The 15,820-nt window shown below is 40.7% G+C and overlaps 1 protein-coding gene across 5 annotated transcripts in view; it reads right to left on the bottom strand.

Annotated features, from left to right (window-relative positions):
* IQGAP2 (IQ motif containing GTPase activating protein 2) overlaps positions 1–15,820 on the bottom strand; it is a 283,284-nt gene that overhangs the window by 140,072 nt on the left and 127,392 nt on the right. For 3 of the 5 annotated variants that reach the window (XM_034656385.1, XM_019806525.2, XM_002925818.4), the window contains one exon: positions 218–374. In XM_034656385.1, coding sequence (XP_034512276.1) covers positions 218–374 — 157 coding nt within the window. Of the gene's footprint in view, positions 1–217; positions 375–3,705; positions 3,726–14,971; positions 15,357–15,820 lie in introns of those variants that run through there. The other 2 variants (XM_019806524.2, XM_034656386.1) reach the window with 2 other exon arrangements.

Genomic DNA, 15,820 nt, shown 5'->3' with positions numbered 1-15,820 from the left:
ACGTGTCTCAGCCTCAGCCCAGAAATAGAAACATTCTGCTTTTAAAACTGCTGCTGCCTCAGGAATGATTATTAGCAGGCTTCAAAGACCAAGGACACCCCCTCCCCACATTTCACAAAATCCTTGTAGGAACACTAAGAGTAAAAGCACGGAAAGGAAATGAAATACTGAACTTTCACTTTTAGATGGAAGCCAAAACCAATTAGATCTCAGTTACCTTATAACGCGTTTGTTCCACATCATAGATCTTTTTCTCTGATACCATTTTTGGGGCAAAGAACTTGGCTAACTTTGCAAGGTAAACTCCATTCCGGAGCCCTTCTTCCAGTTCAGTGGTTGGTGGCAATTCTTCAACTAAGCAGACTTCCATCCACCTAGAAGGATGAGAAAAAAACCTTCAAGTGATTCCAGGTGGGTCACTTCGTGTAGATGAAGAGACGCAGCACCTTGCTACGTGTGTTGGTGATTATTAACAAACGGAGCAGGATCTGAAACATCTTTAGCTGTCTGAGATGGGAAGAGAGGACTTTCTGGGTGGGCAAGGATTCAGAATACGAGATGAGCAAGGGGGATGCAAAGCCCGGAGCCACTGAACTCACTTCCACGCCAGAGCTTGTCAACTTCATCTGCCTGAGTCTCTGCCAATTCTCTTTTGTGCCAAAGAGGAAAATGGCCAAACCATTTTGTATGGGTGGAATTAGTCTGCTGACATTATAGAAAAAAAAATAATTCCAAGTTTATGAACCCACAGTGGAGGAGATACTTTAGGGCTGATGCCTTGGGGAAAGCATAGTCCAAGGTACTGTAAAATCTGCAGTTGCCTCAGTCCAGAAATGGCTACCAGGAAAGCTAAAAAGGTGTGGAAAAGCAGCATCAAAAATTCAGAATGTTTCCCTCAATTAATACACATTCCATTTTCCAATACCAGGAACTTATTACAACATTCTTAACTTTTGGGGGGGAAATGCAGTATTTATTGAATTATGAAAAAATATCTCAGAAAGAGATCAGATTAAATCTTAGGACATTGTGCCAATATTGTAGAAAAGAGAGCAGCAAGGTCATTATGGGCTCAAGGACACACGGTGGGAGGGGAGAGTGGGCCAGCTCACATTTCACACTGGTGTGTCGAGAGTTTGCCAAACTTATGAAGATAATGCTATTCCTATCCATTGTCAAGCTACTGTTACCTACTGTAAGATCCAAGAGGCAGATGTGCAGGTGTTTAGTGAAGGAGCCCCCACCTCCCTGCCACTGACCCGCAAATCATGAACTATTAGTGTGAGTACCATACCTCTATGGCCAGGCGCTGCCTGAAGACCATTCACACATCTGCAGCTGATTCTATCAGCATTTGGCACAGGAGGACACTGTTCTGCAATATTAGCAAGTGATACTGATCCAAGCAGTGAACACTGCAAAATATCGCAACTGCTTGTAGCTCCGGACAACAGTTTTTAAAAGCTCAGAGAGTCCCTAATAAACAGTATTTACTGGCCACTTACTAGGCATCGTAAAATGTGGAATATATGAGAAAAATAGAAACATAAGCCCTGTCTTCAAAGAGGATTAGATATAATTGAAAAGGCAGTGAGATTCCAAGGAAAAAACCACAGAACCACATAAGAAAGGTTATTATGCCTAATGTTACCCCGTAGTTCTTCAGAATAAGGCTGGGAATAAAGGAGGGTACTGGACTACTCAGGGAAAGCACTGAAAAGATGATGGGACCTGGATCTGGCCTAGAAAAATGGAGTATAAGCAAAGGCAGAGAAGCACTAGAAACTGGGGAGCAAGAGAGACTAAAGGCATAGGGGAAACATGGGCTGACTCATGGAGAAAACCCAGAGAAGACTTTGGGCTTCTGGGGTTCAGGGCAAGAAAGGAAATGAAGCTGAGTATATAAATTCAGGCTCCGGAGGACCTAGCATAGGAGAAGTGTGTTATCTGCTGCCACAGGAAGCAGGAAGCTCCTGGCAGCCTCGCAGCAAAGGAGTGACACGCTGACAGTGGTAATTAGAGAAAATTCATCTTGTGTGATGGATGCCGCGAGACAAGCGCTCTTTCAGGCCTTTTCCATTGTGACGAACTGAGGGACTAGATTAGATAGGAAGCAATGGGAAGGAGGGAAACCAGGAGACACGTTGAGGAAGCAGTAACAGGACTTGGTGACAGCCTGGAGAAGGAGGTCAGAGGAGAGGAAAATATTGCTAGCCAGGGCAAGGGGTCTGGTGTGAAGAGAGCTCTATGCACGGGGATCTAGCCCCATGTCAACTGTGTGACCCCAAGTATGTCCCCTAACCTCTTGGGGCCTGTTTTCTCCTCTGCTGAGGGGACAGAGAATTAGAAGGATGGGATGATCAAATTTTTCCCAGACTTAAGATCTTCGGGAGACTGTAGAATAAGGGAGAATAAGGAACTGGTAAAACAAGATGAAGAACTTGGCTTTCACATGCCACGTACAAAGTGTATAAGGGATGCTTGGTTTATACAAGCCTTGCTTCAAATTACTGAAGAGTACATAGCCTTGAGAAATTCTTTAAAAATTAAGAAATCAATAATAATGTTGCTTTTTAAGTAAAAATCTGGCCAAGTTAAAATCCACTGTACTAGGCTAATTTTCTAATCTACATCAACTACAAATCACAGCATTATGCTAATTCATATTAAAACACAATCTGCTTTTGAATAATTAGCTTAAAAATTTAAGAAATTGTTTTTCCACACAATATATAAATGCTCTAACAATCCCATGATTGGAGTATATGTGTGAGGTGTGAGTGAGAGGTAAATTGACAACTGGTAGTGGAGGGGGTTAAATTGACAATAGGGAACAAAGGGCAGTAAGGTAAAATAAAAAGTGATATATGGTATTTTAGACTTGGGCTTGCTAAAAAAAAAAAAGGATCATCACATTTACTTCTGTCTATATTAGAATATATGTGCAGTTGGCTTCCAACACTACTGATACCGAGAAGTTGGGTTAGTTACAGCCTATTTAAAATATAGCCACTGCTAATGCTTATGACATTACGAATTACTCAAGGCAAAGGCCACCTCTTCTTCCACTTTATAATCAATCCCTTTGTGTCTGGCAATGTGTTTAACATAGTAGGTCCCCCATAAATTGTTACTTAATGACGGATTCTGAGTGCATAAGAAAAACATTTGCAAGCATCACAGCTGCGTCATGAAATCTTCAGGGCACCGCCAAAGATACGTCAATGTAGCATTTTTGCAACATTAAGCATCAATGGGGAGATCTCCTTTCACTTCCTTGAAAGTTAAATGATGAAGCCATTATCATCAATAACTCCTATTAAAGTACTACTTTGTGCTAGAACCTGTATTTAATACTTCATGGGGATAATCATTTAATCCTCAAGATCACCTCATAAAGAAGAGGTGCTATTACGATCGCCATTTTTAGATGATAATCTGAGGCTCAGAAAAGCCCTGTGCCAAACAACTGGTAACCAAAAGACTTCAAAAAGCTGCCGGGACCTCCGTTCCTCTCATTTTAACTTTGAACTTTTCACGACTCACCCAGGCTACTTCCAGAGTAGGAGTAGGAGTTCCATGGTTTGGGGACATATGTGCTACTACTCTCTCAGTATAGGGTCTGAGAAGAGCATAGGGACTGTCAAAATTGAGTAAATTTCCTGGGGTTTCATTTATCCTCTTAGAATTCCCTTTGTCACCTGCCTTGAAATGCTGAATGGTGAATGGCATAGGCTGCTTCCTCTGGGTGCTGCTTCAAGCAGAGTATGAAAAGCTTCGACCCTCTCCAAGTGGAGTCACGTCCTCAGAGAACTCCTGTAGGCCTAGACAAGATCTCAAAGAGTCTTTAAAATATACAACTTGGAAACTCCTCTTAATTAGTAGTCAGTGGATGATGAACAAAAACTGAGAGCAAGACTATTCTTCTGGGACAGGTGGTAAACTCTGACCAAAAAATCAGAGACTGGCAACTTAACCTTGTTCTAAAGGTATTAAAATACCTCACAACAAAGCACCAACTATAATACACAAACTTCTCAACTAGGACACAGTCATGTGGGCTGAGAATCCTTTCAATTTATCTTTCAAAAGTATAACAAAAAAAACTGGGAGCAGAGATACCAAATGGTTCATCCCAGAAGCTAGGAGACAGCTGGGAGTGGCTGCTGGCCGGGGTCGACATTTCCCAGTCCCGCTGTATCTGTGTGAAGCCAAGTGGCGGGGTTGTGACCGCAGACTAGGAGAGGAAATGATGTGCATGGCCCCTAGGCGTGCCTCAGGAAAGTCTCCCAGAGCGGAGCTTCCACTGTCTCCCCTGCTGTCTACTGCCAGGATACTTAAGCTCATGGCAAGGGGGGAGGCACCTGGCTGGCTCAGTCGGTAGAGCATGCAACTATTGATCTTGGGGCTGTGAGTTCAATCCCCACACTAGGTGTGGAGCCTACTTAAAGAAGTAAAAGAAAAATAAAATCTTTAAAAAAAATAAAATAAAGCTCATGGCAGCTTTGAAAGAGAAAGGAGAAGCACTACCATCAGCCTGGGTCCTCAAATAACTGTGGTAAAGAAGTGCCTGTGGCCCCTCGTCCTTGTCCTACATTATTGAACTTTACACGAGCAAGATTTAAACTTCTATTGTCAACCTCAACTCAGTGGCTTATCTGTTACAAAGCCAAGGCTATCCCACCAAACGAATCCAAGTCCTTAGCGTGATTTCTATGGTCTGTTGGGGTCAAATTTCCTCTAATGATCACAATGCAGAGACACCTGGCCTGATGTTCAGGAAGTCTGTCTCTGCCATCAGTAGCTGGATGTACTGGAACAAGTCATTTAAAACTCTAAACTGAGTTTTAGTCCATGAGTCTAAAATTATAATGGAATTCAATATGACAGTGCAATTATGCAATATGATTTTTTTATTAAGTTTTAATGAGAAATAATCCATACACCATATACTCACCCATTTAAGATGTACAATGCAATGATTTTTAAACATTTATAGGGTTGTGAGATCATCACCATTATCAATTTTGGAACATTTTCATCACTCCCAAAAGAAACTCTATACCCATTAATAGTCATTCCCCATTTACCCCATCATTCCCCACTCACTAATGTGTTTTCTATTGATTTGCCGATTCTGTACATTCATGTAAAGGGAATCCTACAATATCTGGCCTTTTGGGACTAGCTTCCCTCATTTAGCATAGTGTTTTCAAGGTTCATCTATGGTGTAGGATGTAGCAGTACTGCATGCTTTTTTATTGCTGAGTAATATTCCGCAGTATGGCTATATCGCATTTTATCAGTTTACTGACATCTGGGTTTTCCCCACATTTTGGCTGCTAGAAACAATACTACTAACTTGTATACTAACATTAATGTGCTGGTTTCAGATGGACATAGGCTCTCATTTCTCTTGGGTATATATCCAGAAGTGGAATTGCTGGGTTTAAAGCAACTCTGTGTTTAGTCTTTTTAGGAACTTCCAGATGGTTTTGCAGAGCATCAGCAACATTTTATATTCCCACCAAGAATGTAAGAGGATTCTAATTTCTCCACATTCTTGCCCACACTTTGCTGTCTTTTTGATTATAGCCGTCCTAGTAGATGCAAAGTGGTACCTCATTCTGGTTATTTTCATTTCCTGGATGGCTAATGATACCGAAAATCTCATCCGCTTATTGGCCATGTGTATATCTTTGTTAGAGTAGTGTCTATTCAAATGCATTGCCCATGGTTTACTGGGTTACTTGTCTTTTTATAATGGAGTTATAGGGGTTCTTTATATATTTGGTATAGAAGTCCTTTATCAGATAAATGATTTGAATACCTCTCCTCACTCTCTGTGTTGTCTTTTCACTTTCTTCATGTTGTCCTTTGAAGAACAAAAAGGTTTTAATTTTGATGAGGTCCCATTTATTCTTCTGTTGCCTGTACTTTTGGTGTCATATGTAAGAACTGAAGGTCACAAACATTTCTTTGAAGAGCTTCACAGTTTTAACTTTTACATTTAGGCTTTTGATCCAGTTTCAGTTATTTCTTGTAAATTTTGAGAGTTAAGGGTCTGAATTCATTCATTTGCATGTGTATTTACAGTTGTCCCATGACCATTTGTTAAAAAGACTATGATTTCCCCCATTAAACTGGAGTCCTTATTAAAAAAAAAAAACAGACTGCAAATGAAAAGGTTATTTCTAGACTTCTATTAATCTATATATGGATGATTTACATATGGATAGGATGTACAGTATGTACACACAAAATCAAGCTACAAAGACCTCACGTCATCAAGAGCCTGTTTAAAAAAAAAAAAAAACACGACCTGAAAACCCTCAGAAATGAAAACCAGGATTGGTCTGTGCCTCCTTCTGATGCCCTTACATTTACTTCTTCTTCCCTATTCCTTCTACTGATTACTACTATTGAACCACAAGACCAGTATGTGAACGTTTCATCCTAAAGCAGAAGTCCAAGCTATTATGAGAATCTGAAGAGTTGGTACAGAACTTCACCTCCCTTTTCAGGATAAAGGGACTGCTTTCCTACCCACGTGCTTGTTTTCCCTTCTTTCTGTAGGGAAAGTTCAGATCATTCACTGGGCACAGAGAAATGAGAAGTAAAAGGAATTTTTCTTTTTTTTCCCCATGCAAGCAGCCTCTCCTCATCTTTTATTATTTTTTAAAATTTTCTAGGTTAAGACGAAAAAGAGAAGTAATTACTGTCATTTTGTCTTGCAAGAGACCGAAAAGACAAAATTTAAAAAAACCTTCTAAAAACCATGAGACAAATGATCCATTCTACTCTGTTACTTTGTGCCTTGCGGAACATATGAAAGTTGTTTCACCGAGGCATTTGCTATCTGAATTGTTATTCAGGAAATCACCAACTATAAATCTTGGTCTCTATCATACAGCACTGTATGGAAGAAATATCCCGAAAGTATAACTGCTGGCCAAAAAACCAGCAAGTGTGTGTTTTTTTCCCCTGTACAAACATTATTTTACTGCAGTGCTCTGTTTCATGAACTTTCAAATATTTTAAGTCAATTTATCTCCCTGTTTTGAAAATAAGTTTAGGAGGCAGTTTTTCAAAGAATAAAAGCAAAGACCAGATATTTTTATACATATAGTGCAACTGATCACCTTTTGAGCCAATAGGAAGTAAAACATCAGAGGGACTGTATTGAGTTTTCATGGTTAGACTTTCTAATTCGCTGGAGGCTGATGCAAAATGGTGACCACAATTCCATCAGCTTTAATAGCTCAGGGGAACAGGGAATCACCACTGCAAAAGTGAGGCAGGTCCATCCTAGTCTCATACAATACTTACTTAGTTCACTGTAAGAAAGTGACATGAAATGTTAAAAAAAAAAAAAAGCACTAATTATTTTCCTTAAAACACAGACATGCAGTACCGTGAGAAGAATCAATAGATAACTCCATGATCTAACAGGAATGGAGCCGACTTCGCTGGATGTATTTCTCACTCTCCTCTTTAGGAGGGAGAGGATACACCAGAATCTGTTGAGTTTGGCAAGCATGTCCCCAACTGTGTTCTGCAGAATGCTGGCTCCAGGAGATGCTAATATAGTGTCCTGGGGGGAAACGGGGACCAAGTAATTTAAAAAAATGCTGCGTTCTATATCCTGTCTTGAAGATTCCTAAGTGGCAGTAGTATGCTGAAAGCTCAGAGAATTCCTAAAGTAGGAAACGAAGTTTAATTTCCTTTAACCTAATGTTTCTCCAAAGTTTTGGGCCACAAAACCCCCTTTTCCTACAACAGTTAGCACCATTTCATATAATGAAATAGCAGGCAACTAACAGACACAGTATAATTTACTGACTAAAACCATGGCATTAGGGGTTACACTTTTTGGGCTCAAATTCTAGTTCCAGCACTACACCAATGACTTTTCTTTAAAACAAGGATGTTTAAAAGTATCTGTCCTTGGTGGTGGTGGTGGGGCTATTTTAAAGAGTTAATTAGTATACATTACAATGTTTGGCACTGTGCCCAGCACTCGGTTAGAACCCAGCAAACATTCACCACAATTGTTAGATGGCCTCAAGTTTGAGTATGGACTTTTCCCTTACCAGTTGCAGAATCTTGAGAGATTACTATTACATTACCAGAATCCAATTACTATTTTTGTTTTATTTTTATTATTATGTTATGTTAGTCACCATACAGTACATCATTAGTTTCTGATGCAGTGTTCCATGATTCATTGTTTGCATATAACGCCTACTGCTCCATGCAATACGTGCCCTCCTTAACACCAATCACTATTTTTGAGAATCTACTACTTTCCGGACATTGTTCCAAGCGGTGGATCGGGCAAAGCCCCTCAGCTTACAGAGCAGAGTCTCAGGTTATCAATGATGTTAGGAAGCCAAGGGTTCCAAGTTGCTTTGCAGGTTAAATAGAACAGCACCAGGACAGCATCTAGCAGAGGGCTGGCCCTCAGAAGTCATGCATACGGTTCCCTTCTCTTCAAACATTTTTTTTGAGAGAATCTTTGTGGGTGAGTTATTTCTTAGAGAAGGATACTGAATGTATGAACGGTACTGTCCTTCCTTGTGTTCCCTTAGATGTGGGATAAGAAAGAAAGAGAAATAAGCAGACCGGCCTGAGTCAATGATGGATATAAGAAAGCCTGCAAACTTTGGACCCCAATTTCTAACAGGTTGGATTAATTTTTGAAGATTTTGAAGAAAAGGGTGAATTATTTCATAAAATACAGTTCCTCACGTACATGCCCTATTGATCTCTTAACTCCAGGCACCAGTCGGACTTTTACTGTACTTCCACTTAGGCTTGGGCCAGAGAACCACCTACCTGCATGTAGTATACGGATGGTACAACGTGCTTGCACACATGGCTGCCTTGGCATATACAAATACACAAACGACACATGTTCTAAAATTTCTAGGTAGGCAGACACTCCATGAAGCAAAGCGTCTATAAGGTTAAAAAAAAATGTAACCCAAAACATGTACTTGTTTTTAATGTGGGATTAAAGACATATATATATGTGAGAGGCATCTGGGTGGCTCAGTTGGTTAAGCATTTGCCTATGGTTCAGATCATGATCCCAGGGTCCTGGGATTGAGCCCCTGCTGCTCCTTTTCACTCTGCCCCTCCCCCCTGCTCGTGTGCCCACTCCCTCACTCTCTCTCTCTCCTTGCTCACTCTGTCAACTAAATAAATAAAATCTTAAAAACAAAAAAAGACACACATATACTCGAGAACAAGTGTTGGGAACCTTGTAGCCTCTGGGATCCAGAGATCAGGGCAAGAATGAGAGGGGCTGCAAGGCACACATTCTTGGAATCTTCCAATGTTTTTTGCCCTCTACTGGTGTCCAATATACATTGCCTGGATATTCTCAGACACAATCTTCTCCCCAATACAAACAGTTTTAGTCTACTAGTACAAACTTTCTCAAAAGCAATCTGATAATATGATAGTAAATAATTATTGCACACCTGTTAAGTTCTGGGCACGGTGCTTCATAAAGTTTCATTTACTCTTCTTGTAACCCAGTGAGTTATCATCTTTAAGAACATGTCGAGTCAAAAAAAAAAAAAAAGAATGAAAAAAACAAAACAAAACAAAACACCATGAGGAGTCAGATACCAAGGAAGATGATATGTAGCGTTCAAGATTGTATATAAGTGGGAAAAACAAAATATGAATTCAAAGATCACTCTGAAGTTTGTACATTACCCACCACACTATATGTTTCTTGAAAGAATACATGAAGAAACTTAAAATATAACCCAGATGTTTTACTTTGTGAATACGATTTAATAAATACAGCTATGGTCCAAGATTTCTGTTCAACACAAAAGCTGCAAATAACCTACGTGTCTAACGAAATCATGTTCTGACCATTGTTGACAATGTTATATAGCCACTCAAGATACTTTCAAAAAATATTTAAGAAAATGGAAAAATAGGGCTCCACACTGGGTGTGAAGCCTACTTGAAAAAAAAAAAAACAATAAAAAAAAGGAAATGGAAAAATATTGGTGGTAAATTTAGGAGAAAAGGACAGGATGCAATATTATAAAATTCATAATTCTGTATCTAAAATTACAGATATTTAAATAAGTGCACATGGACTGGAAAATATATTGCAAAATATTAACAGTGGTTTCCTTGTATAATCACATAACTGGCAGACTTTTCATCTTTTCATGTCTCATTTTTTCTCCTAAGTATGTATTATTTCATAAAGAGAAAATAATGAAATAAAGTATATTCTCAAGTTCCTGTCTCTTCTGCATATGTAAAAATAAGAACTGGTTTGCTGATTATACCAGACCACTTGAGCTAAAATAGAGTCTTGTGGTAGCCAACACTAAGGTACTGACAAAAGCTGGGGTAATGGGAGTCGAGGGGAAAATAGTGGCTTGTGATGTAATCTAGTTTGTGATGGAGGATGGAAACCAGAGAAGACTAAAAAAAACCAAAAAAAACACAAAAAACAAAGCAAAACAAAATGCTCTGGCTTTTTTTTTTTTTTGAACCAGCATATTGATTGACACACCTAACTAATATAACTCCCTTTGAAGGAAAACATTAAGTGCATGTCTCTTTCGATGTACCTCTAACCATATCAACAATCTGGCTTCAAGGCTTGGAAAGTAAAGCAACATTCATCATTAATGCATACAACAAATGAAACAAAAACAAATCAAAAGCACAGCTTGGATGAGCCTTGCTGCTAAAGTAAAACATGAGAGGAAACCAAGAAATTGAAGAAGGAATTGTTAAGCAAAAAGGCAGAACTTGAAGATTTGGAAAGTTCTCAGGTTTTCAATCTTGCAAAAATGAGAAAGTGTGTTCTGGAGGGAACACCAAGGGTGTGGCTGGATCATCACTGCATAAGAATACCACTCATTCATCTCATCAGTCAGGAATGCGTACAGATGTGGCAAGATACAGCAGAGACACTGCCCACTTGGACCACGACAAGAGATTAGGCAAAGATGAAGACAGGCTGTCAGACCTCTGGGATTTTAGGGATGGGACAACAGAATTACCTGGCTGTGAACAAGAAAAGGGAAGAATGAGCCTGAAGACGATTCAGAGATGGGCAGGGCTGCCCTCCCACTCTACACCCAGCCTCTGTCTGCTCCTTGGTTTCAGTGGGGTATGTTGCTGCCCTAGGGAGTCTGGAAGGCAGGGCCACCACCTTGATGGCCTGAAGGACAGAGTGTCAAGCAGATGATCCTTGAGCCTTAAAATCTAATGTAACTTGCCCTGCTTGGTTATGAGTTGCTTGGGATCCACGGGCCCTTTCTTCTTTCCAGTTTCTCCCTTTTAGAATAGGAAGGCCTGTGCTCGTTCCCCACACTGTATTTTGGAAGCACATAACTTGCCTGGTCTCACAGGTTTACGGCTGTAGAGGAATTTTTGCCTCGGAGTGAATCTTCCCTCTAGTCTTACTTACACTTGATTTAGATGGTATTTAGGTGAGATCTGGGACTTAGAGTTGACGTTAAAATAGTTAAGATTTGAGGGCTGTTGGGATATAGACAAATGCATTTTGTATATGAGAAGAACATGAATTTGGGGGTCTAGAGGGTGGAGGCTTATGGCAGAATTGTGTCCCCTCCAAATTCATATGCTGATATCCTAAGACTTAGTAGCTCAGAATGGGACTCCGTTTGCAGAAAGAGGAGAATAAGTTAAAATGAGGCCATCAGAGCAGTCCCTAATTCAGAATGACTTGTGTCCTTACAAGAGCAGATTATCACAGACAGATACCAGGGCTATGCACACGCAGACGGAAGACAGTGTGAGAACACAGCAAGAAGACTGTCATCTACAAGTCAAAGAGAGAAGCCTCAGGAGAAACCAAACATGCTGACACCTTGATCTTGAACTTCTAGCCTCCAGAAACTTGAGAAAATAAATTTGTGTTAAGTCACTCATCCTACAGTATTTTGTTATGGTAACCCAAGCAAATATACTAGCTAGAACCCCCAATGTCATCATCCTCTAAAACCCCTTATCCACTTCCTTTTCTCTTCCCTGAATTTATTACTACCTGGCAGATTATACCATATTTATTTGTTTGACTGACATCTACTTTAAATGTAAACTCTGTAAGAGCAAGGTCCTTGTACCTGAGAAGCATAGAGCACAACAGTTAAAAGCACAAACACTAGAGCCAACTAGCTGAGATTGAACCCAAACTCTGCCATTTACCTGTCCTGTAGCTTGGTTCAGTCACTAAACCTGTATGTGTCTCAGTTTCCTAATTTGCAACACGGGCTAATAGTATTACCACTTCAGAGAGTTGTCAGTTAATAGAAGAAGAGCATCACCTCGGCTCTTCTGGCAACTAATCTTTGACAAAGTNTTTGATAAAGCAGGAAAAAACATCCAGTGGAAAAAAGACAGTCTCTTCAATAAATGGTGCTGGGAAAATTGGACAGCTACATGCAAAAGAATGAAACTTGACCACTCTCTCACACCATACACAAAGATAAACTCCAAATGGATGAAAGACCTCAATGTGAGACAGGAATCCATCAAAATCCTAGAGGAGAACATAGGCAGCAACCTCTACGACATCGGCCACAGCAACTTTTTTTCATGACACATCTCTAAAGGCAAGAGAAACAAAAGAAAAAATGAACTTGTGGGACTTCATCAAGATAAAAAGCTTCACCGCAGCCAAGGAAACAGTCATCAAAACAAAGAGGCAACCCATAGAATGGGAGAAGATATTTTCAAATGACACTACAGATAAAAGACTGGTATCCAAGACCTACAAAGAACTTCTCAAACTCAATACACGAGAAACAAATAATCAAATTAAAAAAAATGGGCAGAAGATATGAACAGACACTTTTCCAATAAAGACATACAAATGGCTAACAGACACATGAAAAAATGTTCAAAATCATTAGCCATCAGGGAAATTCAAATCAAAACCGCATTGAGATACCACCTTACTCCAGTTAGAATGGCATAAATTGACAAGGCAAGAAACAACAAATGTTGGAGAGGATGTGGAGAAAGGGGATCCCTCCTACATTGTTGGTGGGAATGCAAATTGGTACAGCCACTTTGGAAAACAGTGTGGTGGTCCCTCAAAAAGTTAAAAACAGAGATACCCTATGACCCAGCAATTGCACTACTGGCTATTTACCCCCAAAGATACAGATGTAGTGAAGAGAAGGGCCATATTGCACCCCAATGTTCATAGCAGCATTGTCCATAATAACTAAATTGTGGAAGGAGCCGAGATGCCCTTCAACAGATGACTGGATTAAGAAGATGTGGTCCATATATACAATGGAATATTACTCAGCCATCAGAAAGAACGATTACCCAACATTTGCAGCAACATGGACAGGACTGGAGGAGATTGTATTGAGTGAAATAAGACAAGCAGAGAAAGACAATTATCATATGGTTTCACTCGTTTATGGAACATAAGAAATAGCAGGAAGATGGGTAGAAGGAAGGCGGGAGTAAACAGAAGGGGGAATGAACAATGATAGACTGTGGACTCTGGGAAACAAACTGAGGGCTTCAGAGGGGAGGGGAGTGGGGGATTGGGAAAGGCCGGTGATGGGTATTAAGGAGGGCACATATTGCATGGAGCACTGGGTGTTATACGCAAGTAATGAATCATGGAACATTGCATCAAAAACTAATGATGTACTGTATGGTGACTAACAAACATAATAAAAAATTATTATTAAAAAAAAAGGAAGAAGAAGAACATGAGAACAGTACCTCGCAGGTTAGTGGTAGCTATCCATGGCTTTTATCGCTCACTGCTATCTCCCAGGACCACCCTCTGCACAACCGCCAACACAACCCATGGATCGCATCTGTCCCTTAGCGCTATTTCTTTAGCTGTCCCCTGCCACACATACTCTGCTGAGGCAGCAATTAATGCCAGACTTTTGCCACGTCAAACATGCCTTTTCCTCTCATCAGTCTGTGGCAGCCCCTTAGCTACCCCAACCCACCCTATCCACCCCCCCACACACAATTACCTTACACAAGTTATAGACTTAAACGGTATTTAGTAGAGGCTATACAAATATTTAAACATGTGCGTGAGAGCCAGGTTTGCACTCTGAGGGGGCCCCCAGGAGACCAGCAACGCCATTCTCAAACGATTGCAACGCAAGGCTTAGCACGCTTCTCAGCACTCAGCAGGCACTTGGGAGTTCTATGCACGTATTTTCACCCGAACCTGATGAGGTCGGTATTACTTCCCCTTGACAGAGAGGGAAAGAGGCTGGGCAAGGTAAGTACGAACTTGCTCACAGAAGCCAGTAAACAGACTTCAGTCCGGCTTGTCGCCTCCACAGTATGCATGTCCTCCACACCGCGCTCTGCTCTGACAGACCATTTATGACGAATCGGCTCGACAGGGCTCACACTCACTTTCTGGCAATGTCTGCTTCGTAAGCAGACACTCACTGGGAAGCCTTCTCTGAAACTAAAATAAGCCAGTTCAGATCCTCAGACTGGTTTTCCCCAAAGTGAGCTGTGCCTGTGCTTTAATACAAGGTGAAGAAAACATATTCTTTGGGACTGGCTGAAGAGCCTTTCACTTTCAGAGGTGTCTGTGGGGTACAGCTCATCACGGGGCTTTGGGTTCCCAAGAACCTGGCTTTAGGCTTGGTTCCATAACTTATTAGTCATGGTACCTTGGCAGGTAACGACCAACCTGGACCAAAACTCCCCCTTTCAGAAATTTGGGTACAACACCCGTGACCTCATAGAGATGTCATGTAGAGTCACCCAGGAAAGAAAGGACCTGGCAGGCAATAGGTGTTCAAGAAATAGCTGTTCATGAAAAGGAAGAAAAAGGAGGTAAGCAGGTGAGCATTAGTTTCAAGTGTAATGTTCCAGAGGATCCATCAGATTTCACATACTCTCCAAGGAGAGTCTCTCCTATGCATCCAAGCCATCTGGCCACACTGACCTGTACATGTAAGGTCCCAAGTCCTCTGAAGGGAGACTACTGGAGCATAGGACACCTTGTGGGAAAACCAGCGAAGCAAAGTGCCGTGGCAAAGTGAACTAAAATATTGGATTCTGTCTAGCTGGCTTCTCAGAACTTGCTACAGGTGAGATGAGGCTGTAATGTTCACATGCAGTTCAAAACACCTTCCATTTGGCAAGCCAACCATGAGTGGGTTGCAGAGAAAAAGAACTTCAAGTACTAGGGAGGAGCAGTTTCCTGGCAAATCAACACTCATCTGAGGCTTCCGCATAAATTCTGGCCTCAATAACAACTGAAGGCTTGATGAAGCAGATTCTTCTTCCTGGTTTTGTCTGCATTGTACACATGACCTAACCACAAAATAATCACTGTCCTTGCACTTTTCAACATTTCTTTGCCTCAACATCGCAGGAAAATGAAAGCAGCAAGGTTAATGAGCCCATTGTGAATTTAATTTGCCACAACTCCTTTCTATTCTCAACTCTTTTTACAACCCTCTCCTACTTTCTATCCAAATACTCAATGTCAAGTTGTTAAACAGACATTCTAGAACACCAAGGGAATGCCATAGCTAAAGCCAGGCCAAATTTTAAAACATAAGAACCTAACTGGCCCAAACAGCATCCAGTGTGGATTTCCTTTCTTCTCTTCCTTAAGCAACAGGTATCTCGTGTTCAAAGTTCACCCTCTCCTAGAGATGGGAAATGAAACAGAGATATAAGGACTAGTTCTAGAGTTTTACAGATCCAAAAAATAGTAGTTCTCACCGGATAGTACTGAACGGCAGAGAAGACACTACTGTAAAGTTGACCTGTCACACTTGTCATT

Source organism: Ailuropoda melanoleuca, chromosome 3 (assembly GCF_002007445.2).
Source record: "Ailuropoda melanoleuca isolate Jingjing chromosome 3, ASM200744v2, whole genome shotgun sequence".
Lineage (NCBI taxonomy): Eukaryota > Metazoa > Chordata > Mammalia > Carnivora > Ursidae > Ailuropoda > Ailuropoda melanoleuca.
This window is presented reverse-complemented; position numbering and strand designations above follow the sequence as displayed.